At 58.4% G+C, this 27,416-nt stretch overlaps 1 protein-coding gene across 2 annotated transcripts in view; it reads right to left on the bottom strand.

Annotated features, from left to right (window-relative positions):
• Positions 1 to 434: 434 nt before the first annotated feature.
• Positions 435 to 27,416, bottom strand: part of CORO2B (coronin 2B) — a 125,408-nt gene continuing 98,426 nt past the window's right edge. For both annotated transcript variants that reach the window (XM_062204816.1, XM_062204817.1), the window contains exons 4-12: positions 14,776 to 14,925; positions 13,985 to 14,149; positions 12,251 to 12,367; positions 10,354 to 10,458; positions 9,877 to 9,973; positions 7,591 to 7,703; positions 7,227 to 7,317; positions 6,902 to 7,041; positions 435 to 2,051 (exon numbers count right to left, since the gene is read on the bottom strand). In XM_062204816.1, the coding sequence (XP_062060800.1) occupies positions 1,920 to 2,051; positions 6,902 to 7,041; positions 7,227 to 7,317; positions 7,591 to 7,703; positions 9,877 to 9,973; positions 10,354 to 10,458; positions 12,251 to 12,367; positions 13,985 to 14,149; positions 14,776 to 14,925 (1,110 nt within the window). In that variant the 3' untranslated portion in view covers positions 435 to 1,919. The remainder of the gene's footprint in view (positions 2,052 to 6,901; positions 7,042 to 7,226; positions 7,318 to 7,590; positions 7,704 to 9,876; positions 9,974 to 10,353; positions 10,459 to 12,250; positions 12,368 to 13,984; positions 14,150 to 14,775; positions 14,926 to 27,416) is intronic.

Here is a 27,416-nt window from a genome sequence, read left to right as displayed (position 1 = left end):
CGCTGATCGGAGGTCAGGGAGCCGGGTGTCTGCGTCCCATGGGGGGTGCTGGGGGCAGCAGTGTGCTACACGGGTGTCTCTCAGACCCCAGCACGACATCTATGGACAGCTGTGGGGCGGCAGTTCTCAGCCAGGGCTGGTTTTGACACCCAGGGGACGTGGGGCAGGACCTCCGGTTGTTTCCAGTTGTCGGAGGTTGCTCTGGCATCTGACGGACAGCAGCCAGGGAAACCTCGCACAGGACATCCCCCAGGCAAAGAGCGATCTGGCTCAAAGCAGGGCTGAGATGAATGAAAGTGTGGAATTGTTTCTGTGCAGACAGACATGGGTTGCGCTTCCAGAAAGGAACCCGGGGCCATGGACTGGGAAGCTGACCAGCAAAGAGACCACGGTGACCAAGAGCAACGAGCCACACAGGGGTCTGATAAGTTGAAAACTTTTTATTTCAATTCTATCCTTAGGAGGCAGCATAAATAATCACAGAAGACCACGAGGTCAGTGGGGAAGAAAAAAAAAAAAAGCGTGGAGGTGTGTGGTGGGGAGATGAGAGCTAATGCAGTCCATCTGTGGGCTGGGGGCAGAGACCCTGCCTGAGCCGGCTGGAGAGGGGCAGGGGTCTTGGAGGGGTGAGGGGCTCCTCCCTGTCCAGCTCACCTGGCCTCTGCACACAGGCTGTCCTGCAGGGTGGCCAGGGCAAAGCAGGCGTGGCTACAGCACGGCAGGTAGCTCCTGGCTCCAGAGTGAAGCGTGGACGTTAATCCTCAGATCTCGCCCCCCAAACTGTGACTTTTCTGACAACGGTGACTCTGGACTCTGCATGGAGTGGAAATGAAAGGCGGAGAGAAAGAAGGGAAAACAAAACAGAAGGAAAACGTGGAGAGACCCCATGCAACGCGGCAGCGTCCCAAGGTGGGGTGCGACCTGGGGCCGCGCCCCTGGGCTTCCGCAGACGTGGGGCTCCGTGAGATCCTCCGTGTAAACGTTAAAGTGCTGTACGGATGCGAGTGACCGAGGTCGTTCCACGGGGCTAAGGCTGGAAGTGGCTGAGATCGCGGAGTGGGGGACACGCTGTGCACGCCCGGAAGCCCCCGGGGAGCCCTGTTCTGCCTGCCCCAGGGCCAGGCCCCACCTTTCTCAGCCTCAGCTGCCAGGAGGAAGAGGCCTCATCTCAGGGGGAGCCCCCCGGGGGGACGAGCAGAGCAGAGGGTGTGGGCGCGTGAGGGGCCTCAACGGGCAGTGTGGCATGTTGGCACGGCCGGTGTTGGGCAGACGGGAGGTGTGGCTTCCAGTCCTTTCTGGGGAAGCCCATGGTAGGGTTGGCAAGGCCCTGGGAAGTGGGGACTGAACAGCCAGGGGCCTGGGCCTGACCTGCTGGGTGACTCAGTAAGTCGCTTCCCCTCTGGGACCCTCGGTTCTGTCACTTGTCACGTGAGCCTACCCTGCCTGGCTCACCAGTTAAGTGGGAAAAGGGTGTGCAAGAGCTCTGAGCAGAATCACGGGAAGGCAAGGGGTCATTATGGCCTTGGAGAGCATCCTCTGGGTTCCCTGAAGACAAGGGGGCCGGGGGCGGGGAGAGACAGAGCGCAGCTGGAGGGCTCAGGGGGCCTACAGTCCCCTCCCCTGCGGGAGGGCCAAGTTCAAGTTCTAAGTCTAGCTGTGGCCCCGCCTCCTCCTCTGTCCTAAGAGAGTCTGTGGTCCTCACCCCGCGGAGGGGAGGCCTGGCCCCAGGGGGCGCCGGGGGCGGGGGCTGTGGCAGCGAAAGGGGCTGCCCGCTGGGGTGGGGGGGTCCAGGAGAGGAGGGGTCAGAAGGTCAAAGGTCTGCTTCCGGTCCACGGCCGGCTCCAGTCCTGGCTCTGTCTCTGGGGGCGGTGGAGAAGGGGCCGTTCAGGGGCCGGCTTGGCCGGCAGCCCCCGCGGGAGCTAGCAGTTCTTGGGGCTGTTGCGCAAGTTCTTCAGCTCCAGCTGCAGCTGCCGAATGCGGATGTCTTTCTGGGTGAGCTCCTCTTTCAGCCGCCGGATCTCGTCTTGCTGCCGGAAGAACATGCGGAGGAGCTGGGGGCGGAGAGCGCGCGGGTGAGACGGGGAGTCTGCGGGGTGTGTGTGTGTCTCCCGCCCCCACGCCCGCCTCCGCTCCCCCCTGCCTGCCCCGCCTTAGGCTCCCCGCCCGCTCGCTCATCCTCTTCTCTCTGTCCCCTGTCCTGGCCCAGCCACATTCACAGATGCTGGGTACTCGAGGCAGGAGCGAGGCTGCACCGTCCAGTTTTCCAAAGTTCCCAAGCTTACACCCTTAAGGGACCAAACCTAGGGCTGCTTCTCTTTTTTCTTAGTATTTTTTCTTCTCTTCTCTGTTTTAAAAATTTATTTATTTGAAAGGCGCAGTTAGAGAGAGGGAAGGAGAGACACAGACGAAGACGTCTTCCATCCGCTGGTTCACTCCCCACATGGCCACAACTGCGAGGTCTGGGCTGGGCCAAAGCCAGGAAACAGAAGCTCCATCTGGGTCTCTCACACGGGTAGCAGGGGCCCAAACACTTGGACCATTTTCTGCTGCTTTCCCAAGTGTGCTAGCAGGGAGCTGGACGAGAAGTGGAGCAGCCGGGACTCGAACCCTCGACACCACAATGCTACTCCCCATCCCTGCTCTCTTTACCCTTTTGGATGGAACCCCCTATGCCCCCCCATCTCTGCTCAGGGAGGCTCAGGGCTTGGTTTGGAGCCCGGTCTGCTTCCTGGTGCGGTGTGGCCCCAACAGCAACACGGACGTTTGTGCTGGGCAGTGATGCGTTTCCTGGGTTGGAAACGACCCCCAGACTAAGCACAGCTGCCCAGAGGCTCTGGCTGAGACCTGCAGTCCCCTGTGTGCTCACCGACTCCCTGCTGTGAATTGCATTGGCTGCTGTAGTCGGGGAACTTAATTAACTAGGTTATAAAAGGATGAAAGGGGTAGGAAGAGAGAGAATTTACATAGAAACTGAGTTGGAGCCAGGTGCTATGGTCTAGCAGGTAAAGCCGCTGTCTGAGGCGCTGGCATGTGTATATGATACCCGGTTGCTCCACTTCCCATCCTGCTCTCTGTTAATGCACCTGGGAAAGCAGCAGAAGATGGCCCAAGTCCTTGTCCCCTGCACCCACGTGGGAGACCTGGAGGAAGCTCCTGGCTCCTGGCTTCTGATCAGCCCAGCTCTGGTGGTTGTGGCCATTTGGGGAGTGAACCAGTGGATGGGAGATCAATTTCTCAATCTTTCTCTTTCTCTTTCTCTTTGTCTCTTTGTCTCTTTCTCTTTCTTCTCTCTCCCTCCCCTTCTCTCTAACTCTGCCTTTCAAATAAATAAATAAATCTTTAAAAAGAACTGAGTTAAATGCTGTAGAAAAATCTTGATCCAGGTGATGAAGCAGGCATGGCTCGAACCACAACAGGCTGGTGCATATTCCGTGTGTTGCTTGCATGTGTGTGGTGCAAACTCACAGAACTCCGCACCACTATGAAGTGTACCAGCAGGAAGTGATGCATCAGGTCCCCTGTCTCAATTAAAGCCTAGGGAAAACATGGTGAAAACCAGGGCTTTGCTTTCTAGACTTTAAGTTCTTGTTCACCTAAAAGAAGCAAACCCAGTGCCTGCAGCGGAGGGAGATGTGACAAAGACATGGCAGATTCCACCCAGGAGAGGTCTCCTCCAGGGCAGGTCTGTCTTGCAACAAAATATGATGAAGCCATGGATGTTTTGTGTTTTATGTTTCAAATGAAAATCAAGGGTTTAAAGAATGTATGTATAATTTTTAGGATTCCTCCTTTAACTGACTAAAAAAAGTAGACTTCTTTACTTGAAAAACAGAGGGGGAGAGAAAGAGAGAGATACCTTCTGTCTGCTGGTTCACTCCCCAAATGGTAACAACAGCCAGGGCTGAGCCAGGCGGAAGCCAGCAAGGAGCCTGGAGCTCCATTCTTGTCTCCCATGTGAGTGGCAGGGGCCCAAGTGCTTAGATCCTCCTCCGCTGCTTTCCCAGGCGCATTAGCAGGGAACTGGATCAGAAGTGGAGCCGCTGGGACTCAAACCAGGCACTGAGAGATGGGATGCCAGCGTCGCAAGTGGTGGGTGAACCTGCTGCCTCCCAACGTCCACTCCAGTTCTGGCTACTTCTGTTCAAAGGCACGGCACGCTATGGTCCTTACACTGGCCCATTCCACACTTATCTTACCCAAGAGGCCGAGAAGCGATACACTGAATCCTTCTATACATTCTTGTGCCTTCCAAATCCAGAAAATTCTTTGCATAGTCCCCCCCCGCCTTTTGGTCTGCTTTTGTCAAAATACAGCTTCCTGAGGTATAACTCATGTCGAGTTGGACAAGCCTGGGTCTCTTCCTCCTCATCACACCATCATCAGTGGTTTCCTAACCCTGGGATCCCGTGTCTCCCATTCACAGCCACGCTTCCCGCCTGGTTGCCCCCATTCTGCTGTGGGCAACCCAGACTCCGCCGGCTCTGAGGAGGGGTCTTCCCCAGGACAGGGACGCATCACAGCCTCTGTGTCGCCTGCTCAGAGCCCCTTCAGACTTCTCTGCAGGCTCTCAGTTCTGACTCACAGAGACAAGTCCATGGCTGGTTGTTATCTGATTTAACTTCTATGCAACAGTGCCTTCTCCCGACCCCGTGCCAGAACCAAGTTCAGGGCCTTGCTGTTGCCCTCCTGGGCTATTGCAGCAATCCACATATGTCCGTGTATTGCTACCTTCAAAAAGTAGGGCACTTGGGGGCCGCTATCGAGGTACAGCCGCTTGAGCTGCTGCCTGCGATGTTGGCATCCCATGTGGGCATGGTCGCCAGTTCGAGCCCAGCTGCTCCACTTCCTATCCAGCTCTCTGTTAATGGCCTGGGAAAACAGTAGAAGATGGCCCAAGTCCTTGGGCCCTGCACCCACATGGGAGACCTGGAGGAAGCTCCTGGCTCCTGGCTCTGGATTGGCTCAGTCATGGCCATTGTGGCCATCTGGGGATTGAACCAGTGGAGGATGGAAGATCTCTCTCACTCGCCCTCTCTCCTTCTGTCTCTGTAACTCTGCCTTTCAAATAAATAAAATAAATCTTTAAAAAATTAAAAAGGGAGCTTTTTTAAAAAAAAAAAGGAAAATGTTGACACAGAAGCAGAAAGAGTTGCATCGTGAACCCTCAAATGCCCCATCACCCAGCATCAGCAAAGAATCTGTGCTCTTGCTTCACCGCTGCCCCCCTCCCCTGCACAGCCCCTCCCTCAGGGACGGCTTGGAAGCAAATCCCATTTATTACGTGACCTCCTCTGGCCTGAGAAATCTGAGCATCTTGCCACATGGGCACAAAAAGCGTATTTGTGGCAACTCTTGGCCACTTGTCAGTCCTCCCCTTAAGATCTCAGAGGTCAAGAACAGCCTGATTCTTATTAAGAAACAATTTTGCCTTAAGTTGATGGAACAGGTCGCTGCTAAGATTGCCCCCAGGTTATTATTATTATTATTATTTTTTGACAGGCAGAGTTAGACAGTGAGAGAGAGACAGAGAGAAAGGTCTTCCTTCCGTTGGTTCACTCCCCAAATGGCCGCCACGGCTGGCGCGCTGCGCTGATCTGAAGCCAGGAGCCAGGTGCTTCCTCTTGGTCTCCCATGCGGGTGCAGGGCCCAAGCACTTGAGCCATCCTCCATGGCCTTCCCGGGCCACAGCAGAGAGCTGGACTGGAAGAGGAGCAACTGGGACAGAATTCGGCGCCCCAACCGGGACTAGAACCCGGGGTACCAGCGCTGCAAGCGGAGGATTGGCCTAGTGAGCCGTGGCGCCGGCTGCCCCAAGGTTATTACTGCCTTCCCTCAAGAGTGGGCTGGACTTAGGAGCTTGCTTCGCTGGACAGAGTCTGGATGCCAGTTCCAAGATTCAGATAGAAGACTGTGGCTTTTCCCTTAGACACCCTTGCTTGCTGCCATGCCCTGGGGCAGGCCAGCTTCCCGGCTGTGGGCTGCCCCTCGGGGAGAGTCCATGGGACCCATGGGAAGCTGCTGCCCACAGCCCCCTCACTCCTGCCGGCCACCACACTGACGCTTCCCCAGTTGAGCCTTCGGATGCAACTGCAGCCCGGCTGACAGTGGAACTCGGCTGGAGCCGCGGACGCTTCTGGCAGCTGGGAGGTCGCAGAGGTGTAGGGGTTTGGGTCACTGAGGTCTGGGTCAGTTGTGCCGCAGCAAGAGGCAGCTAATGAAGGTGGCCCCTCCCTTTGAGTGGAAAGAGCGCTCAACACTTAGGGGTCACCTCTGTGACATTCCCAGCATTCCGCGGTGCCATTTCACTGGGAGGAAGTGTTCCTAGGAAACCCGGGAAGTGGCACAGCCAGGATCCCGAGACAGATGGCTCCCTGCAGCCGTCACCGGTTCAGATGCTTTGGGCCTTGGGCCTGGCACGTGGCTGGCATCCTGAGAATGCTGGCTGAGCTGAACGGCACCGGCCCCAAGGGACTGGGGCTGTGGGGTGGAAGGAGATGACTCTGGGGACACGGATGGGGCCTGGTGATAGCTGTCCCTGAACAAACTGGCCCCTGTTCCAAATGTTGCACAGGGCACTTTTACAAACACCTAGCCTCTTCCACAAAGGCAGGTGACACCAGAACCCTTCACTGTCCCTCCTTTCCTGCCCCCCCCCCCCCAGCGAGGAAGGTGAAGTGGGCAGGGCCTCCTGTGACCCCAGAGGACAGCACAACTCTGTGGGTGAGCAGCTAGGCAGTCGGGCAGGGCTGGGGAGCCGGTATCTGTGTCATGTCCGGCCTCTGTTTTACCGGGGTCAGAGGCAACAGAAGCCGGCCGCAGGTGACTGGCATTTGTCACGGAGAGCAGCACGCCCGGGAGTGGAGTGGGCCTCCAGGCTGAAATGCACAGGTCTAGCTCTTACCTCGTTCTCCGTCCGGGGTGGGACGTTTTCTAGCAAGTCTATGCCGTTGACCACGACACTCTTCTTTTCTCTGACGGGAGCCTTAAATACCAGTTTCGATGACTTCTTGTAGCCTTCTTTCAAAGACATCAGCACGGGATCTGAGGAAGCCAAGGGGAAATCTCAGCTCAAGGGGCGCAAGTGATGGGGATTTCGGCAGCCTGGCGGGGTGTGGGGGAGGGGCGTCAGGCGGGAGCATGCGCCAGGGGAACTGGGGAGCCAAGCCAGGCCAGAGGCCCAGGGTGCAGCCCCCGAGCCCTCCTGCAGGGTCCAGCCCTTGCCATACCTCGGTTGATGCCTCCCAGCCACTCGTCCGGGGTCAGAGCTGGCTCCGTGCCTGGCGTCATGGGGTAGATGTCTTCCTGGTAGGAATCCGACTGCAGGGGGAGGAGCACAGGAGTGGGCAGCCGGGGTGGGGGTGGGGGGGCTTGCTGCCTCGCCGGATCTCTGCTCGCTGGCCTCCTGCCGTGCCACCTGCTTCCCTCCCGCCGTGCCACCTGCTTCCCTGCCCTCAGTGCCCCCCTCCGACCCCTGAGAATATCTCCCCGCCTCTGCTCCAAAGTGGGCCTGCAGTCCGCACCCCCTGGACTTGTGGTGGTGGCGAGCAGGGGCGGAGAGTGAACGGGGTGGGGGAGCCGGGCGTGACTCACCCTCCGCGGCACGATCATGGAGATGGGCTCGATGAGGCCCTTGAGCGTCACCAGCTTGTAGAAGCGGAACACCTCGCAGGCCGACACGTCCAGGCCGTGTTTGGGCATGACCCCTGGGGACAGGCACACACGGTCCGCGGGGGCCTGGGACTCTCCCGGCAGCACCGCTACCCCCTAATGCTCTCAGCCTCAGAAGGCAGAGGGCAGGGGTGGGCTGGGGTCTCCTGACCCAGCTCTGTCTCAATTACGATCCTCGGGCCAGCCCTGCCTCCCCAGGGTGGAGACTTTGTACCTGGGCCTTTCAGAACTGGGATGGCAGAGGTGTTTGAATCTAGTCCTCTCCTTTTACAGAGGGGGCTTCTGAGGGGCGGAGGGCAGGGGGTGCCCAGGGTCACATCAGGGGGCACAAGTGATGGGGACCTGAGGGGGGCTCCACCTCCGCCTGCCGGAGGGTCAAAGTTTTGCTCCTGGACAAAGCCGCTCAGCATAGGGGAGGGGCGTGGCGGAGGGAGGGGCGTGATGGTTCCCTGGGTGGGACTGGAGGTCTGCAGACCTGGGCTTGAGTTCTGCCTCCACTGTGTGGCCACCCTGGGGTCAGCTACTTTAACTTCTCTGGGTCCAGGGCGAGGACAGGCGGTCATCCTCGCTTCCTCTCCTCTCCTCCACGCCCCACCCCATCTCATCTGAAACCTCTCGGCCAGGCCTGCTGACCGCCCCGCCTCCTAAACATCTCCTGGGTGCGGCTCCCCACCCAGCGCCCCCTCCCTTGCCTGAAAGCCCCCAGCTGTTTCCCCGCTGGTCTCCCTGTCTCCCTAAGCTAGAGGAATCTGAAAGTGACATTCCGTCTCTCACCCACCGGCCCACGACTGCCCGGTAAAACCCAAACTCCTTCTGTTGCTTGCTGCATCCCATGGGATTCGGCCCCTGCCCCCTTCTCTGACTGTTGCTCTCCCCATCTCTGGCTGTGTTGTGCAGTCTCCTCCATGCTCAGCCACACCGACCTCGCCTCAGATCCTGGAGCATGCCCGTCTCATTCTGGCCACAGGACCTTTGCACTGATGATCTCCCCTGTAGGATTACTCTTCCCCTCCTGCCTTTCAGATCTCAGCTTGAGATATCAGATGCTCAGAGACCCTCCCTGACCACCTCCCCCGTCTCAAGCAGCCGCCAGCCACTCTGTCCTTTCGCCCCACTAGACTGTCTGCCTAGAACTCATCTGTTTATCTCCTGTTCCCCCACCCCCACCCCTTAGTGGAGTGCAAGCCTCACTGTGGCCCTGGGTCTAGCAGGCAGGGCCTGGTACCCGTGGGTGTCTGTGGATCAGCTGCAAGGAGCCAGGTGCTGTGGGCACACAGTCTCCAAGCTTTCCAACAGCCGTGCAAGGAGGGCTTGCCTATCCCCAATTTACATGAAGCACACAGGCTAAGCCAGAATGAAAACCCAGGCCAACTCCAAAGTCCAGGCTGCGTTTTGATAGGATCCAAGGAAGCGGTGATGGTGAGAAGCAGGAAGGGGTGATGATGAGAAGGGGACATGACAGGGCTGGGGCAAGGCGAAGCCGATGGAGCAGCCACTGGGGCCCCAGAGATCCTGGGCCTCTGTTTTGCCATCGGCCATGGGCCTCTGTTTTGCCATCGGCCATGGAGCTCTCGGGTTTGTCCAGCTGTAAGTTCCCGAGGCAGACCCTGTCTGTGACACTGATCCACAGAGGGATCCGCAGATCCACAGAGGGATCCACAGATCTGATGCGCTCTGAAGGGGGCACATCCGCTGACGAGCAGCTCCGCTGGGGGCGCTGCACCCAACTGTGGGAGCGCAGCTGCCCATCACACAGCTTCGTGGCAAGACTTGAGTGGTGGGAGACTGTAGGCTGAGGACCACCTGGCCTGACTTCCCTCCACCCAGCAACCTCCAAGCCCTCTCTAGAGTTAGGTGGAAGAACCCCAGAGCGTGGTCTGCAGCCATGGGTCTCCCGGAACATCCACCCGTCCTCCCCAGGGATGATGGCGCTGCTGCTGGCCCTGGCTTCCCAGAGGTGCCCACGGGGGTCGGGTCTTGGCCCCGTTCTGACCTTCCCCCCATCATGTCACAGCCTCTGAGGGTTCAGTCGCCCCCTCCCCACCCCACCCCTGCCCCACCATGCCCCGGGCAGTGAGGATACAGTGCACAGGGGACCGCTGACGTCACGGGGGCAGCACCGCAGGTCCCAGGCCGTCTTGCTTTCTTCTGCGGGGAGGAGGGGAGGTGCCCTCGCTTCACAGGTGCACGGCAGCCTCGTGCCCTTACCCAGGCCTTTCTGCGGAGCCGGGGATCGGAACTCCATGAGGTAACTCAGGTAGGGCTTCTCCGTGCTGATCTCGTAGTACCGGATATTTCCGTCCCCCTGCCGAGGCAGAGAGTGGCTGGTGAGTCAGTGCAGGGAGGGCGGGGCCGAGGGGCCACTGAAGAGACCCTCTCCTCCACCACCACCCCGCATTGTGCCTTAGGGGGACACCTGGCAGGTGCAGGTGGGCTGGGCAGGTGTCTAAGCCCGTCCCTAGTCCCGGCCTGCACTTCAGCTCTGAACTCTGCCAGCGTCAACCCCACTTCAATTTCCATCTTTCAGGAGCTCCCAGTCACCAGCATTTCAGTGACAGCCAGTGGCAGAAGAGGGTGAGGCCCGCCCCCCGCTGGGTCAGGGAACACCGCCAATGGGCTCCTCTTAGGGGGCTGTGGCAGCAGCAGGGGCGCAACGGGGGCAGGGTCCCCTCCCCCCTCCACTACCTTTCCAGCCAGGTAGAGCATGTGGGTGTCGGCGTCGTAGAAGGGGAACAGGAGGCCAGAGAGGCCATCAATCTCCTCCTCGATCAGGGGCATGGACAGGTCCTCCTGTGTGCGTGGGGGAGGGGCAGTGAGCCCATGTCCAGGCAGGACGGCCGACGTCACCTCCTCCATTCCAGCAGGACCCCTGGAGCTACAGCTCCTGTGTGTCAAGGCCCCTGCAGATGGGCTGGCGTTGTGGCGCGCACAGTGGGTTAAGTTACCACCTGTGACACCGGCATCCCATATTGGAGACCGGGTTCGAGTCCCTGCTGACTCCCTGGGAAGGCAGCAGATGATGGCCCAAGCACTTGGGCCTCTGCCAACCATGTGGGAGACCCGGATGGAGTTCCTGGCTCTGGCTTTGGTCTGGCCCAGCCTCAACTGTTGCGTCATTTGGGGAGTAAACTCGCAGATGGAAGATCTCTCCCTCTCTCTCTGACTCTCCCTGTCTCACTGTAACTCTTTCAAATAAATACATAAATAAATCTTTAAAAACAAGTTTAAAAAGGTCCCCATAGATGTTTGCAAGCCTGTACTACAGGACAGCACAGAGTTGGAGGTGATGAGCGGCCCGGGGCCGTGGGAAGGGCCCGGTTTTCTCGAGTGTCACTTCCCAACACACTACTTCCTGCATCCCTATGTAGCTCTCAGCCCCCAACTCTGGAAAAAGTGAGTGAACTTCTTGCGGGGGTGGCTGGCTGGATACCGGCCCTTGAAGATCTTTTAAAAATTTGTTTATTGGGGGCCGGCTTTGGGGTATAGCAGGTTAATCCTCCACCTGCAGTACCGGCATCCCGTATGGGCTCCAGTTTGAGTCCCGGCTGCTCCATTTCCAGTCCAGCTCTCTGCTGTGGCCTGGGAAAGCAGCGGAAGATGGCCCAAGTCCTTGGGCCCCTGCACCCACGTGGGAGACCAAGAAGAAGCTCCGGGCTCCTGGCTTTGGCCTGGCCCAGTCCTGGCCGTTGCAGCCATTTGGGGGAGTGAACCAGGGGATGGGAGATTGATCTCTCTCCGTCTCTACTCCTCTCTAACTCTGCCTTGCAAATAAATTTTAAAAACTTTTAAATTGCTTTTTAAAAAAGAAAAATTTATTTTATTTGAGAGAGAGAGAGAGAGAGGCTCACTCATTTGCTGGTTCATTCCTCAAATGCTCACAACAGCCAGCCCTGGGCCAGGCCAAAGCCAGGAGCCAGGAACTCCATCCGGGTCTCCCACATGGGTGGCCGCATCTCCTGCTGCCTCTCAGGTGCATTAGCAGGAGGCTAGACCTCTGATACGGGACACTGGCATCCCAGGCTCTGGCTTAACTGCTGTGCCCAGTGCCCCTCCCCCAGAAGAGCTTCCATACCAAGCTCCGCCTCCAGAGGCTCTGATTCCTCAGCTGGCTGTGCCAGCCCAGGCTCCTGACTTTCTGAGGATGTCATGTCCCAGCACCAAGGCTGCTTCTCTTAGTCCAAATCCAGCCGCTCCTCTGCCCTCCAGCCCTTCCTCCACTGCGCATGCGCACTGCCCGGCTGTGCCCTCCGCAGCTCTGCACCTGCGAGGCTCTCGGACAGCGTCCCAGCTCCAGTCAGGACGGCACTGCCCTATCCACTCCCCACACAAGGATGGGGCCAGGGCTGAGACCCCCGGAGGCCCCCTCTGTGGGCCCATCCCTCCAGCATCCTGTGAGCCGACATCTCTTCCCATCCTCTGCCTGGGCCAGGGGACCCGGGGCACTCACCCCACAAACCTCACCACCCCTGCTTGGGGAGCAAAAGATGCCATGATCCAATCTAGGCTCCCCAGTGTGAGAACGCCCCGCCCACCGCAGCCTCCTCGTCTCGGAGGGCCATCGGTCGCAGGCGCCACGGCTGACCTGGTCCCAGAGGGCGATCTGTCTCGTGTTCCACCTGGAGACCCCCGTCGTGAGGAGCCGTTTCATGTTCCCCAGGAACACCACCCGGTTCACTCTGTGGTTTTTGCAGCTTGCCTCCTGGTGGGCACACAGAGAGCAGATGAGCCAGGGCCCCCGGCACTTGTGATGGGCAAGGATTGTCTGTGTCTTCATCCCTGGGCCCTGGGAATGCTTCCTTTTTGGACGGGGGGGGGGGGGGGGGGGGGAGGGTCCTGGCACACGTGACCAAGTTAAGGACCCTGAGATGAGGCGAGTACCCTAACTGTCAGAGTAGATGGTGCAGACACAGGAGGGGATGGGGCTGCAGGGGTGGAGTCTGGCGGGACGGGGCCGCAGGCACCAGCAGCTGCAGGTGGAAGGCACCTGTTCTGGCCTCCACCCTCTGGTGGGGAGTGAGGCCCTGCTGCCGCCCTGATCTGGGACCTCTGGCCCCAGGAACTCTGAGACACTCGCCTTCCGTGTGTGAAGCCCCCTCCTTGTAGTCATTTGTTAACACAGCCTCAGGAAAGTAACACAGAGGCTGGGTGCACAGGAGCCCTGGGAGCCCAGGCAGCCAGCCTCCGTGTGCTTTGTGAGAGCAGGCGGCGACAGGGCAGGGGGCGGCTACCCTGGACCAAGAGTCCGTCAGGGGCTGCTGTGTGCCAGGCACTGGCACGGGGGCTGGAAGGGATCAGCAGCCCCACTCTGGATGGAGGAAGACGGAGGCTCGGAGCACACGGGGCTCAGATGCCGGCTCCTTAACTCTGCCGGCCAGCCCGGGGCTCCTCCTCGTCCTCCTAGCACACAGCCCTCCTCCTCCAGGCGAGTCAAGCCTTGGGTCAGGCAGGGGCCAGAGGGGCCGGAGCAGCGTCCCCAGGAGAGGTCTCTCACGCTTTCTGGACCTGTGTCCCCGTGTGTGGGCTGGAGGTTGGGTTCTGTCTGCGCTGCCGTCCTGCCCGGTCAGCACGGCCCCTGGGGTTCCATGGCAGCTCCTCCTGTGCTGCCAGTCGACACCTCTGCAGGCCCAGTGTTACCGTGTGTAAAATGGGTGGAGCGACAGCTCCGGGGGCAGAGGGCTGTCCTGAGCACCCTAGGAAAGCGGCTAGGTGAATGTTGGCTGATACGGATGGCAGCAGTGAGCGTGATTATTACGATGTGCGGTCCGAGGAGAACTCACAAAGTTCACGGGAAGTTTGCTTTGCTGCAAAAACGTTTTGCAAGCCATGCATCTGTTTTTTTGCAGCATGAACTCCCTGAAGACCGCTCGCGGCGGTAGACGTGCAACACTGGACTCCTGCAGGACAAGCACGCCCGGTCAAGCACCAGGAGACAAACTCCAGATGAACACCCAGGAGAGCAAAAGTGAGGCTCAGCTCACCATCAACCTCCCCACTTGCACCTGCCTGTGGGGACGGCTCCAAGTCCCCTCCTCTCGGTCCGTGTGGAACCTGGTAATGCCTGGACACACACGTGCTGCAGGGTGTCACCAGAGCAGGCGGAAGGAGGGGGGCATTGCTGTGGGGGTGGAGCAGGAAAGGGTCCTGAGCCCCCTCCCCACCCAGAGCACGGTGGGTTTCCTATGAGTCGAGGGCAGCTCAGGCCAGATGGGCAGGCCGGTCAGCACACAGGGGCGTGGCCTATTCCTCAGACCTGGCTGGAAACTGAGCCCAGGACCCCACACCTTCCCGTCCAGCTGAGACCAACATGGAGCTCCACCTGCAGAACCCGGCCAGAGCGGGGCTCAATCACGCGCAGCTTCTTGTCCTTGCACGTGGTGGTGAGCAGGCTGCCGTCCGTGTTGAAGGACAGGCACAGGATCACGTCCGTGTGGCAGTCGATCATCTTCACCGGCTCGCCCACGTCCAGGTTCCAGATGAGGACCTGCGAGGAGGGCAGATGTGCAGGAGGGGCAGGGGGTCAGTCCTGCTGCAGTCCCTACCCCACCAGCCTGGGAGAGACCCCCCCCAGCCCTGGGCAGGGCCCTCCTGCCACCCAAACCCATCAATATCCCTGGGCAGGTCCCAGTCCCAGCCCCAGCCTGGACTGTTTCCCCCAGCCCACAAGAAGGACAGAGTTCCTGCGTGCGTCCCGGGTCGCCGGCACATCTCTGCAGTGTGCACAGCGCCGGTGAAGGTGGGCGCGTGCTTCCTCCCCTGCAGCAGCTTTGTCTGCTTCCTCTCCCTCCCAGGAGAGAGCAGCGGCCATGAAGGGCCAGACAGAAGCTGTGGGGTGCAGTGGGCATTCTCTCCCCCAGTCCACCAGTCATCAGAGGAGGCAGGAAAGAGGCTCCAGCCATGATGGGACAGGCTCAGTTGTGTATGAATGAATGATAGATTGATCGAGCAAATGTGAATGAATAAATGAGCAAGTGTGAATGAATGCACGAGCAAGCAAAGGAACAGATGAGACAACAGAAAATAGCAGTACTCCCTGTGAGTCCCCCAAAGGCCCCCTCCTCTGTCCCTGTGCCCCCCAACAGAGGCCACCCGCGCGCCCGAGCTGTGCACCTTGTAGTCATAGCCGGCACTGAACAGGATGTTGTTGGTGGTGGGGTGCCACTCGACCAGCCCCACGCGCCGGCTGTGCCCATGCAGCTCCAGCAGGGCCTCCGTCATGTTCCGCTTCAGCCCGCCCTCGGGGATCTCCCAGATCCGCACCTGCAGAGGGGGTCCGTGGGCTGAGCAGGGGTGGGCAGGGCCGGGAGGAGCCCCTGCTGACAGGTGCCCCCTCCCTGGGACACCCGGCATTCTGAGATCGGCCTCCTGGGCAGGGCCTGGGTGAGGTCTTGGGGATGTCCCAGGGTGGGACGAAGAGTCTGGAACCCGAGAACCACTCCTCCTGGCGTGTGGTGACTGCCACAGTCTAGGCAGAGCGAGGACCACCCAGCAGCAGCTTCTAGCCCTGTCAACGCTCTGCTCAGCCCCAGCTCTTGTGTCTGCACCACCTGGCCTCGTGCCCCAACTCTGTCCCTGACCCAGATTGGATGCCCGAGCAGTGGGAAATGCACCTGGCCATGGGGCTCCTAGGGTGAAGGGCTCAGGGGTGGGGCTCATCAGATGGGCGGAGCCTGGCTGTCGTCAGGACTTCAAAGTCTTGTGCCTGCTGCTGGGAAAGCAGGAAGACATCATCCGCAGACAGGGTGGCGTGCAGAGAGCAGCGGAGGAGAGACCAGGCGGCCTCAGTGTTGTTTCTGGGTAACCTTCGAATCCCCGCGCCCCAGCCCCGCCTGTCCTCTGATCACTCACATCAGCCCCCGTGAGCTTCGCTCACGCACGCTGCACCCTGCAGATTCAACTGTGTCATTTTCACGTGGGGATCTTTGTCCCGGCTCACCCACGTGTAGCATCCAGTGAGATCACCGTTGTGACAGTTCAGGAACCCTCAGTGCTATCGTTTCGTCGTTGCTATTATTGATTATGGTTTAACAGGGTGGGGCAGCAGGTGCACGTGGGACAAGACCTTAGGACCCCTTTCAAACAGGCCTTTTGAAAATCTGAACCCCATCCTCGCTAGGAAGGAGAAACAGCTGAACCAGCTCCGAGGTACACTGTTAATCTGCTAAAATAGCCACCTGCTAGCAAGGTGACGCCAGGACCCAAAGCCTCAGTCGGTGTTTGGTAGTATTACAGAAATCAGTGGCATTCTTCGGCAAGTGGCTTGGCAATCTAGCCATATTTATTAACACTCTTTGACCGCGTAACTTCACTCATAGGATATAAACAAAAATCTCCAGGTATGAAGATGTTCATGGCAACACCATTTCTGCAGAAAATGTGGACATGCCCTACAGGACCAACATTGGGGCATACTTTGGGGTCCTATAAGCTGCTGGGCTACAATACTAAAGACCACCAGAGAGGCCAGGCATTAGGGGCGGTGGCTAAGATGCTCCCCGGGACACCCGCATCCCAAGATCTTGGACTGGCGAGGATCAAGGCCCAGCTCCACTCTCGATTTCAGCTTCCTGCTAATTCACACCCTGAGAGTTAGCAGGTAAGTGATTGGGTCCCTGCCCTCTCTCTGCCCCAACAGGAGACCCAGGATTGAATTGCTGGCTTCTGGCTCAGCTGTCGAGGGCAATAGTGGATGAGAGCTCTCCCCTAACCCCTGGGTCTGTCTCCTCTCCCACTCTCTATCTGCCTTTCACCTAAATAAATACATTTTTTTAAAGTGCATTTGGCCTAGTACCTAAGACAATGGTTGGGACGCCTGTATCCCATTTTCAGAGTACTTGGGTTCAAGTCCTGCCTCTCTTTCCAATCCAGTTTCCTGTTACTGTCACCCTGGGAGGCAGCAGGTGATGTCTCAGTGCTTGGGTCTCTGCCAGCCATGCAGGAGACCTGGATGGAGTTCCTGGCTCCTGGCTTCAGCCTGGACCAGTCCTGAAGGACCATGGGAGTTAACCAGTGGATGACAGCTCTCTGTGTCTCTCTGTCTGCATCTTGCTCTCTTTCTCTTGTTGTCTCTCTTTCAAATTAAAACTAAAAAGAAAGGAGAGAGGGAGGGGAGGATGGGAGGAAAGACAGCAGCCGAAGGCAGAGCCCGGGGCCAAGGAACACAGCTGGGAACTGGGCACCACGGAGTGAACCCCCTCCAGGAAGGTGCCTCCTCCTGAGACGGCAGAAATGAGCCTTTCCCTCAAAGACCCAGCGGGTGCACCTGTCGCCTGAGAGGCTGTAGCGTGAGAAAGGTAGGCTCCGGAGGTAGGGTCACCCTTAGGAGCAGCAGTCTGTTTCCAAAACTGCTGAGAAACATTTCCCAGTGGAGGGCGGTTTCAAATGTAACCTCTCCCTTGGGGTGCCCCCAGCCCTCCAGGAGAGCCCCACCCTCCCTGGCAGTCCTCAGGCCGGGGTAGGGCAGGATGGGGGAGAGGAAGTGACATAAAGGGGGCCCCTGCATGCCCTATGGCTTCTCCTTGACAGCCCCTGTGCAGGGCTGGTCAGCGCTGAGGACTGGGCTGCAAATGGCCGGGAGGCAGGGACACGCTACTGGATATGCGACTCAGGCGTCACCAGCAAGACACACGCTCCTCCGACCCCCGAAGGCAGTGGGGGAAGGTGCTGCTTGCAGTGGGGACACTAATGCCTGGGTTAGATGTATACACGCATAACACACTTCATTCTATTTCACCCAAAAGGGATGCTCTTACCCCTATTTTTAAAAAAGGTTTATTTATTTATTTGAAGGCAGGTTACAGAGAGATAGGGAGAAAAAGAGAGAAAGGGGGAGGGAGGGAGGAAGGGAGGGAGAGAGAGAGATAAATGAGTATTCCATCTGCTGGTTCACTCCCCAGATGGCTGCAATGGCTGGGGATGGGCCAGGTTAAAGCCAGGAGCCAGGAGCTTCTTCCAGGTCTCCCACAAGGGTGCAGGGACCCAAGCACTTGGGCCATCTTCTACTGCTTTCCCAGGTGCATTAGCAGGAAGCTGGATAGGAAGTGGAGCAGCTGGGAATCAGACTGGAGCCCATATGGGATGCAAGAGTCACAGGCAGCAGCTTAACCCAGGAGGTTACAACATCAACCCCTAAAACTACACACCTTTTAAAAACTTGATTTTAGTGGCCCATTTGGTGGGCCAAACACAACTTCTCAATGTTGTTTGGATTTGCCTCTTCTTGGTTCTTAGAAACAGTGGGCATCTTTTGTCCTGTTGATTGGTCACTTTTGTTTGCACTTGTGTTGGAAGCTCTAGAAGCTGTTGGATGCAAAGAAGTGGAAAGAGAGGCCAAGAGGGGACGGGCTGTGACATGGTGGGTTAAAGCTGACACCTGCAGTGCTGGCATCCCATGTGGGTACCAGTTCAAGTCCCGGCTGCTCCACTTCCAATCCAACTCTCTGCTGTGGCCTGGGAAAGCTATGGAAGATGGCCCAAGTGTTTGGGCCCCTAAACCCGGTGGGAGACCAGGAAGAAGCTCCTGGCTACTGGCTTCAGATCTGCTCAGCTCTGGCCATTGCGGCCAAATGGGGAGTGAACCAGTGGATGGAAGACCTCTCTCTCTTTTTCTCTGCCTCTTCTTCTCTCTCTGTGTAACTCTTTCAAGTAAATAAATAAATCTTAAAAAAAAAAAAAACAAAAAAGACAGGCTGGCAGGGAGGTGTCTGGGGACACTGGATTCTGTTTATAGATACCTCGTGCTGCATTTAAAAAATTTTAATTGTGCATATTTATGGGTACAGTGGGATAATCTGATATTTATACAATGGCTGATCAAATCAGATTAGTTAGCATTTCCATCTCCTTAAACATCTTAAAAAGTATTTTTATTGGGGTGAGCATTTAACCATCTCCCACCTTGGAGGGCCTGGGTTCAGTACCCGGCTCTGGCTCCTGGCTCCAGGTTCCTACCAATGCGCACCCTGGGAGGCAGTGGTGACAGCTCGCGTGACTGGGTCTCTGCCACCCACGCGGGAAACCCGGAGTGAGTTCCCAGCTCCTGGCTTCCTTGTGGGAATTTGGGAATAGGAGTGCTCGCTCACTCTCTCTCATCTCTCAAACAAATAAATTAAAAATGTTTAAAAAATGCTTTGATGGGGTAGACATTTCGCAGAGTGGTTACGAAGCTGTGTGGCTGCAGAGGGTGGTCCAAGTCCTGTGCCCACGTGGAAGACCTGGATGGAGCTCCAGGTTCCTGGCATCAGCCTGGCCCAACTCCAGTCACTGTGGCCATTTTGGGAGTGAACCAGCAGATGGAAGATCTTTATCTCTGCCTTTCAAATAAATAATTTTTTAAAGATGCTGCCCAGAATGCCCACATCCCACATTAGGGTGCTTGGGTCTCAGTCCCAACTCCACTCTGGACTCCAGCTTCCTGCCAACGTTTACCTGGGGCTGCAGCAGGCAGGTGATGGTCCAACAGTTGGGCTCCACTAGCGAGAAGCTAGAACAGGATTGAGCCAGGACTGGAACCTGCTCAGACACGGGATGTCAGGGTCCCAATGGCTCGGCCAGATGCTCAGCCCAGTGTGGAACCTCCGAGGCTCTCTCTTCCATTTGCACATGAGACACGTGACAGGTCCCTGTGACCTGGGGTCGCCCTACTGTGCCCAGGAGCACTCAGGGTTACTTCGTCCACCTGCGCTTGGGTGCTGTACTCCTGCCTCCCTCTGCCCTCTCCTCTCCCTACCCCTCCCCTTCAGTAATCACTCTTTTCCATTCAGGCCAACTTTCCTGCAGCCTCCACCCGTGACACAGAACATGCAGGGTTTGTCCTGCTCCAGCTTGGGTGGCAGATGACGCGTGCCCACCCAAGGTCTGGCCCTTGGGGCCAACACGTTGACTGAGGTAGGGAACCATTTCTGGCCATGGTGCAAGCCCTTTTGAAACAAAAATCAGCCTGGGGATGGGGGTGGTGGTGCAGGGAGCCTCCATGGGTGGAGTCGGGCCAGGGACCCTGGGAGGAACAAGGTTAGAGAGAGTGGACCCTGGGCCAAGGTTGCAAAGACAGGTGGGGGCTGTGGGGAGGGGAGAGGGGACAGAAAAAGTGATGAGCGTGTGTGAGCCTGGGCAGCGTGGGGACACTGCAGCAGCTTAGCCTGGCTGGTGTGGTGCAGAGGGGGCCGGGGGCCGTGGGTCGCACCTGTCACCATGGCCGAAGAGTCTCAGGAAAGACCCCTTTCCCAGCACAGCCTCTCTGCTTCTGGCTCTACTTTGCCCCAAGCCGGGGGACTAGCCCGGGTTCACAGCTGGAAAAGGAACTGCAGAGTCTTAGCATTCAAGGAATTTGCTGGAAACAAAGAGTGGCTGGGGCATGGGAGGAGTGCTTGTGGATCTGCTCTAGGAGGTCACTTCCATTCAACAGGAAACCCAAGAGGGTGGCCAAACCGGATTTCTGGAAGGAAGGGGTGGGGACAGTGGCAGAAGCGCTCTCTGCAGCCCGCCAGCTGTCCCTGGGACAGTCCCCTTCACACACAGTTCCCTGGGGCTCAGCGGCGGTCATCCCCGCAGGACAAGGTCAGCGCCTCCCTGTGCCGTGTGCAGCAGGTCCAGGGGACCGGTCCTTGGTCTCCAGGAGCCCCCTGGCCGGCCGGGGTGGGGGAGGGGAGCAGGTGTGTGCAGACAAGGCTAAGGCGAAGCTGCAGAACCACCTGTGCATGTGGGAGGGGCGCTGGACACCACGCAAGACCGCTGCGGCCGGTGGGGCAGGCTCCGTTGACCTGTCAGCCCTCATGTTACTGGCTGGGGGACTTGAGCCTCTCTGTCAGCGTGAGCGTGAGCTGACTGAATAAACTACACGCTCTTGACGCCACCCAGGACTCCCTAACACGGATGCTGACTTCCTCTTAATTCAGGACAGACTAGGTGTGCTTTTAATTCTCCGTGTGTATTCTGTTCCTTTTGGGTAGTCAATGCAGGTGTGGCATGAAGTTGGTCTCCATTGTATGCAGTGCAATGCACATCTCACCTACACAATGCCTACAGGTCTCCGGTGGGCCCTCTGCTTTTGTGGCTGCCCTGACCTCGGGCCAGGGCCTGAGGAGGGTCTTCTTAGTCCCCTGATGACCCTGTTCCTACCTGGGGGGTCTGTCTGTTGGCAGCTACAGCAGGCGGACAGTCCTCACTGTGTGTGTGTGGTGCAGGGGTTCCGAGGGGCTGCAGTTGCAGAGGGCCAGTGGCTGGGAGAAGACCCGAGTCCCAACCCCTCAGGATCGGCCTCCGGCAGGCGCATGCGCCTCCACTGGGGAGGAGGAGGAGGGTTTACACGCAGGTTCTTCCCTCCAGGTTAGCGGCACCCCAGTATGCACGGATGGCCCCGGGACGGCACGCGGGAGCACACCCACTCTCCTACTCCTGCCTGCCCCGAGGAGGGAGAGGATGCGAGGGCCTTGCTGGGAGCCCTGGGACCCCCACCTGCCCACTCCGTGGCCATTATCCTGTCACCTCTCACCTAAGCAGGAGCCGGAAGGGCAAGGCTCCTGCTCGTGACCCCCATCGCTGTTTACCAACGTGGGAGACAAAGCACTCAGAACCCGAGGAGGCAGGAGTGGCCGCCTGAGGCCCAGGGAGGGGCGGTGTTGCGATCTGGAGTGGGGCTCTGGGGGAGGAGCTGTCAGGGGATTTGGGCACTGCAACTGGACATGTCGCCGCCCTGGCTATGACGAGTCAGGTGGGCAGGTCAGGCAGGAACACCCGCTCCCAACTCCTGCATTGGAACTCCACCCCCTTCCCTGTCAATCCAGGACACCCACTGTCCCATGATGCACCTGTGTCTCGTCTGAGACCAGGAAGGAGGAGACGCCACGATGGCCACGTGGAAGTTAAGCTGTACCTGGGAGTGCCACGGAACTCCCAGAAAGCCTCTCCCACACTAAACTCCACCTCGTTTGCATGGCCACGCCCCCCCTGCCCCCGTAAAGGGACTGCCCCTCATGGACTCACCTTTTCCCCTCTTGGCCCGTGGGCCATGCTCTGGGTCCTTTTGTGGCCTCCCTCACTCTCCTCATAGGCAGCTCCCTGGCCCACTCATGACAGCTGTCTCTGTGTGGGATCACCCACACTCATGTGTGCCTGTGTATCCACTCTCTCACTTGTATTTTTATTTATTTATTTGAAAGACAGAGTTACAGAGATGGAGGGAGGGAGAAAGAGAGAGAAAGAGGGACAGAGAGAGAGAGAGAGAGAGAGATCTTCATCTTCCATCCTCCGGCTCACTCCCTGAACGGTCATGATGGCTGGGGCTGAGCCAGGCAGAAGCCAGGAGCCTGGAACTCCATCCGGGTCTCCCACGTGGGTAGCAGCTGCCCAAGCACTTGGGGCCAGTTCTCCGCTGCCTTCCCAGGTACATGAGCAGGGAGCTGGATTGGAAGTGGAGCAGCCGGCACTCGTATAGGATGCCAGCGGCAGCTTAACCGATGCGCCAGCGCCACATTCACTTTTAAATAAACCCTGCTTGCACCTGGGCACTGTATCTATGCCTCTGCTGTGAGGTCTTGTGTCTGTGGGGTCAGGAATTTGGAAGAAGAGTTGAGATACTCACGTCCCTCACATGCAGATACGGAGATGAGGCAGAGAGGTTAGCAAATGTGCCCAGGTTACACGGCCAGGACACCAGGAGCTGGGATTCCCACTAGGAATCCATCAGGCAAACCATCCTCCCCTAGCCTCTAAGCCCCGCCCCTTCTTCCCCATGGGATCTAACAACTGAAGGGGGCGTGGTCTCCCCTTCTACTTACTGTTCCAGGAAACAGAGCAGGCGGCCAGTCACTTGGCAACAGGGGCCAGGTTCAGAGAGTGACGTCATTACACACTGCTGTGGATCGTGTCAACATTGAGGACCGCACCCTGGCTGCTGTTCCTAGCACTGCAGGCGGTGTGTGGCTGCACCTGTCCTGGCAGTGGCCCTGGGTGGGTGCCTGAGCGGGGAGAGAAGGCCTAGCACTTGGCTGTGCACCTGCAGGCTACACTACATTCATAAAGCACACTTTTCCTTCTTCAACGGCAGCCAAATCCTAGCTTACTGTAACTTTTTAACTTTATAAACATTTACATTAAACCTTTTTCCTCTTGTACTAACTACTTAAAATACATTGTGATGTTTATCTTTCTTTATATCCTTAATCTGTTAGTATTTTCTATTTAAAATTCTTTTAAGATTCATTTATGGCCGGCGCCGCAGCTCAATAGGCTAATCCTCCACCTGCGGCGCCGGCACTCCGGGTTCTAGTCCCAGTTGGGGTGCTGGATTCTGTCCCAGTTGCCCCTCTTCCAGGCCAGCTCTCTGCTGTGGCCCAGGAGTGCAGTGGAGGATGGCCCAAGTGCTTGGGCCCTGCACCCGCATGGGAGACCAGGAGAAGCACCTGGCTCTGGGCTTCGGATCAGCGCGGTGCACCGGCCGCCATGCACCAGCCGCAGCGGCCATTGGAGGGTGAACCAACGGAAAAGGAAGACCTTTCTCTCTGTCTCTCTCTCTCTCACTGTCCACTCTACCTGTAAAAAAAAAGATTCATTTATTTATTTGAAAGGCAGAGTTAGAGAGGCATAGAGAGAGAGAGAGAAAATTCTTCTATCCACTGGTTCACTCTCTAAATGGCTGCAATGGCTACAACAGGGCCATCTGAAGCCAGGAGCCAGGAGCTTCTTCCAGGTCTCCCATGCAGGTGTTGGGGCCCAAGGACTTGAGCCATCTTCTACTGCTTTCCCAGGAGCATTAGCAGAGAGCTGGATTGGAACAGGTGAAGCAGCTGGGATTCGAACAGGTGCCCATATGGGATGCTGGCACTGCAGGCATCAGCTTAACCCATTATGCCACAGCACCAGCCTCTATTGTTAAAATGTTTAATATTTAAACAATTTATTATAAAACCACTAAGACCCAGGGCTGGCATTGTGGCACAGTGGGTTAAGCCACCGCTTGTGACACCTGCTGGTTTGAATCTTGGCTACTCTGCTTCTGACCCAGCCTTCCTGTAAACGCTTCCTGGAAAGGAGAAGGTGATGGCCCAAGGACGCGGGCCCCTGCCACCCACGTGGGGCACCTGGTTAGAGTTCGGGGTTCCTGGCTTTGGCCTGGCCCAGCCCTGGCTGCTGTGGGCCTCTGGGGAGTGAACCAACAGATAACTGATCACTCCCTTTGTGTTGCTCTGCCTTTCAAGTAGATGGAAATAAATAAGCATCAATTTTTTTAAAAAAGCAAGTAATCCACAAATCCACAAAATACACACAGGGTCAAGATCATCATCGCCTCGTGCCCCTGAAAGGTCTCTGGGGCAGGAACAGGCACGGAGCAGTCCTGAGGGCCTGCTGAGGCTGGTTACACAGTGGAAGGTAAATGCTCTCCGATTACAATGGCAAGTAGAGTACAGGCAGCACTCACTGGTTCATTGTCACGACCCGGGTCACGGACCGTGCAAGCGTTCTGTCCCTGCTCTCTCCAGGCTGCTAGTCCAGGTGTGTTTTCAACAGCAGCAGCGCACACCTGGGAGTGACACCTCTCGCTGTGATGTCACACCAGCTGTGGCATCCCTAAGCCCCAGGAATTTTCCGGGTCCATTACAATCTTGCAGGACCACTGTCCCCCACGTGGTCTATCACTGGCCAGAATGGTGTGTGTCTGGGGACACAACCTGCTGGCTCCCTGTGGACGGCCCACCGCACCACCCGAGGGTGGGCTCCTGTGACTCACTGCTCTCCCTGGCACAGGGAACAATGCTGGGCACACAATAGGTGCTCGTGTTCCTGAATGAATGAACAAACGCAAGAGCCTCAAGTCCAGCTGCTTCCCTGCTCCTACAGGCTCAGCAACCCCGACCTGGGCGAGCACCTGAGCGGACCAAGTTCACTCCCCAAATGCCTGCCACAGCCAGGGCTGGGCCAGGCTGAAGCCAGGAGCCCGGACTCCACCAGATCTTCCGTGTGGGTGGCAGGGGCCCAGTGACCCGAGCCGTCACCTGCTGCCTTCCAGGATGCACATTAGCAAGAAGCTGGGATTGGGAGCAGAGGCAGGACTTGAACCTGGCACTCGGACGTGGGATGGGGGCCCCAAGCGGCGGCTTATCCGCTGCACCCAAGGCCCGCCCATTTTCTGGATTCTGAGTCCCAGCGTTCAGCCATTTTGGGGGGCAGTGCTGGAAGGCCTATCTAGGGGCCCCATGAGTGCAGACTGAGACACAGTGGGGAGACCAGCGGGCTTGACTCCCTGCCCCTCCGGCCACCCCCAGCTGGGGTGAGCTATTTAAACTCTTCATCCCCACGTACAGAGAAGAAAGCAGAAGTGCATGTTTAGGGGCTCTCTGTAGGCAGGAACCACTTTCCTCTGCACTCAGTTCTCAAGCTGAGCTGACAGACTCCCATTTTACAGTAAAGCAACTGAGGCCCAGCGGGGGGAGGAAACAGGTCCAAGGTCACAGGGCTGGGAAGTGATAGAGCCAGGATTTGAACCCATGGACTCTGGAGCCCAGCTTCTTAACTATTGAGCCACACTGCTGCTTTCCCTGTAGCTGCCAGGTCCCTTGGGGAGGGCCCGGTGACGTCACTGGCACCCCAAGGCTACCCCTCCTGTTGCTGAAGGAGTTCACTGCTCTGTCAGGCTGCAGGAGGTACTGGGCTCTTGACCTTGGGGGTGGGGGCAGGAGGCAGGGTTGCCCTCCAGGACCACCCAATGCCCAGCCTCAGAGAAGGGGCCGCATCTCTCTGGGGCAGTGGGGACAGCTACCCAGAGGAGGAGCCGGAACAGAAGAAGCCAAAGCAAAGATGCTGAGCTTGGTCCACCGAGCAAAGGGGCCTGCCTGCCTCCCCGCCATCCCCCACCCTCTGCCGGGGTCACTCTGTCGGTCCCCTTGGGATGTCAGAGGCTCTCCCCACTCCCTCTGCGGCTGCAGGCCCCTGGGAAGGGCTGGGGGCAGGAGCCTTGGAAACCCGTAGGGCCCTTCCCGCCGCCCGCCTGCCAGCCGCCCTCCCTGGCTGCCGCAGAAGCTATAAAAAGCACAGCCTTCAACAATAGGTGACATCACCCAGCAGCAGCAAGAACCGGATTCTGCCAGCTGCCAGGGAGAGCCACGGCCCCCACCCATCCCTCAGGACGGAGGCTCCTGGGGACGGGTGCTCCACGGGACCTGGGGGCTGCAGGGTGGACTCTGGGGATGCTGGGAGGCTGGGGGTGGGGTGGGGCGGATCAGGGACCCAGACATGGATTTCACTAGGCTCTTTCAGGGCGGGGTTGTGGGAAAGGAGCCAGGGGAGTGGGGTGGGGGTGGGGGGCCTGTCGGACCCCTGCAGTGCCTCCAAATGTTCCCAGACAGGCGAGGGTGGCAAGAGAGCGGGGCCGCTGCGGCTGGGGCCCTGCCCAGCCCTGGGGCGGGGTATAGTGCTTGGCGCTTGGCTGTGCTTGCTGACCTCCCGCCCTTGTCCCGGTGCCATCATGGGTGTGCAGTCAGTCAGCCATTCGGGCAGGAGTGGGCGGAGGGGAGAGCTTAGCAAGAGGCCGGAGCCTCGAGGTGCTTGGGTGGAGGCAAAGAGGCCGGCAGCCTTTGCCCCGGGGCCTGGCCAGGAAGGCCGGCCCGTGGGAGCCCAGGGTGTGGGATGGACCAGCTCTGTGTCCATTTCCTCTCCTGCAGGACGTGGGCCTCTGGCTAGTAGTCAGGAGCCACGCCCAGGACCCAGGGCCAAGGTCCCACCCCCACTCCCACCCCCCTGGGGCCCCGGCTGACACCTGAGGGCTGGAGTGGGGCGGAGCTGCGGCTTCTGGGGGCAGCTGGCCAGATGGGCGGAGCCAGAGCTTTCAGCTCCTCTGGGATCCGGAGTCATAACCAGCTGGTCTCTGGATCGCCTAGCCTTCTCCCTTCACCCCTATCAGGCCCGCCCTCCCCGTATCCCCCCTTCGCAGCGGAGCGGTCTGTGTGCAGCTAGCTCAGGGCCTGCCTCCTTCAGGAAGCTGGCCGGGACTCCTCCACGCTCCTGGCCCGGCTTCTGGATGCCTGGGAGCGCGCAGGTCTCCCGCATACCACACCCAGTGGGGTCCGGCTCACGCTGAGGCCCAGCCTCTCCTGCCTGCTGAGCCCCTGCCCACGGCTCCAGCTGCACAGATGTTCCAGAGCGGCACCTTGCATTCCCTCTGGGTCTCTGCCTGTGCTGGGTCTTCCAGGACTCCCTTAACCCTTGTTCTGCCAGCCAGGGTCCTGCTTCTCCCAGGCCCAGCTCTCCCTAACCCTGGCTTCCCTTTCTTTGCACCTTGCTCAAGACGAACTCCTCTGACCTTTGGGCGCACAGCCCTTGGTTCGGCTTTGGGTGGATGCACTGCCTTGCCTTTCTGTGGGGGCTGTCCCCAGAGCAAGAGGAAGACTGGCAGGTGTTCGTGAGGTGTCAGGCGCCATGCTAGCCACAGGCTTCCTTGTCTAACAGATGAGCAAAAGCGAGGCTCAGAGAGGTTAAGCAACACACCTTGGTCACACAGCTGCTAAACAGGAAGCTGAGATTCAGTCTGGGTCCACCACCTAATACAGGTGCACTGTCTTTGGACCCCAGCCACCAGGAGGGGGCAGGGCACACGTGTGCATCACCAAAGAGAACGCTTGGTTCCGGGGCTTTCCTGCACACACCAAGGACGTCTTATTTAATGCTGGAGTTCTGGAGCGGAGGTGCCTTGCAGGTGGAGTTAAGTTGCCAAATGAACTTGGCCGTGACTCTCACAGAGGCAGGTGCAAACTTCGGAGGAG

Source organism: Lepus europaeus, chromosome 11 (assembly GCF_033115175.1).
Source record: "Lepus europaeus isolate LE1 chromosome 11, mLepTim1.pri, whole genome shotgun sequence".
Classification (NCBI taxonomy): Eukaryota; Metazoa; Chordata; class Mammalia; order Lagomorpha; family Leporidae; genus Lepus; species Lepus europaeus.
Note: the sequence above shows the minus strand (reverse complement) of the source record. Positions and strands in the feature narration are given on the sequence as shown.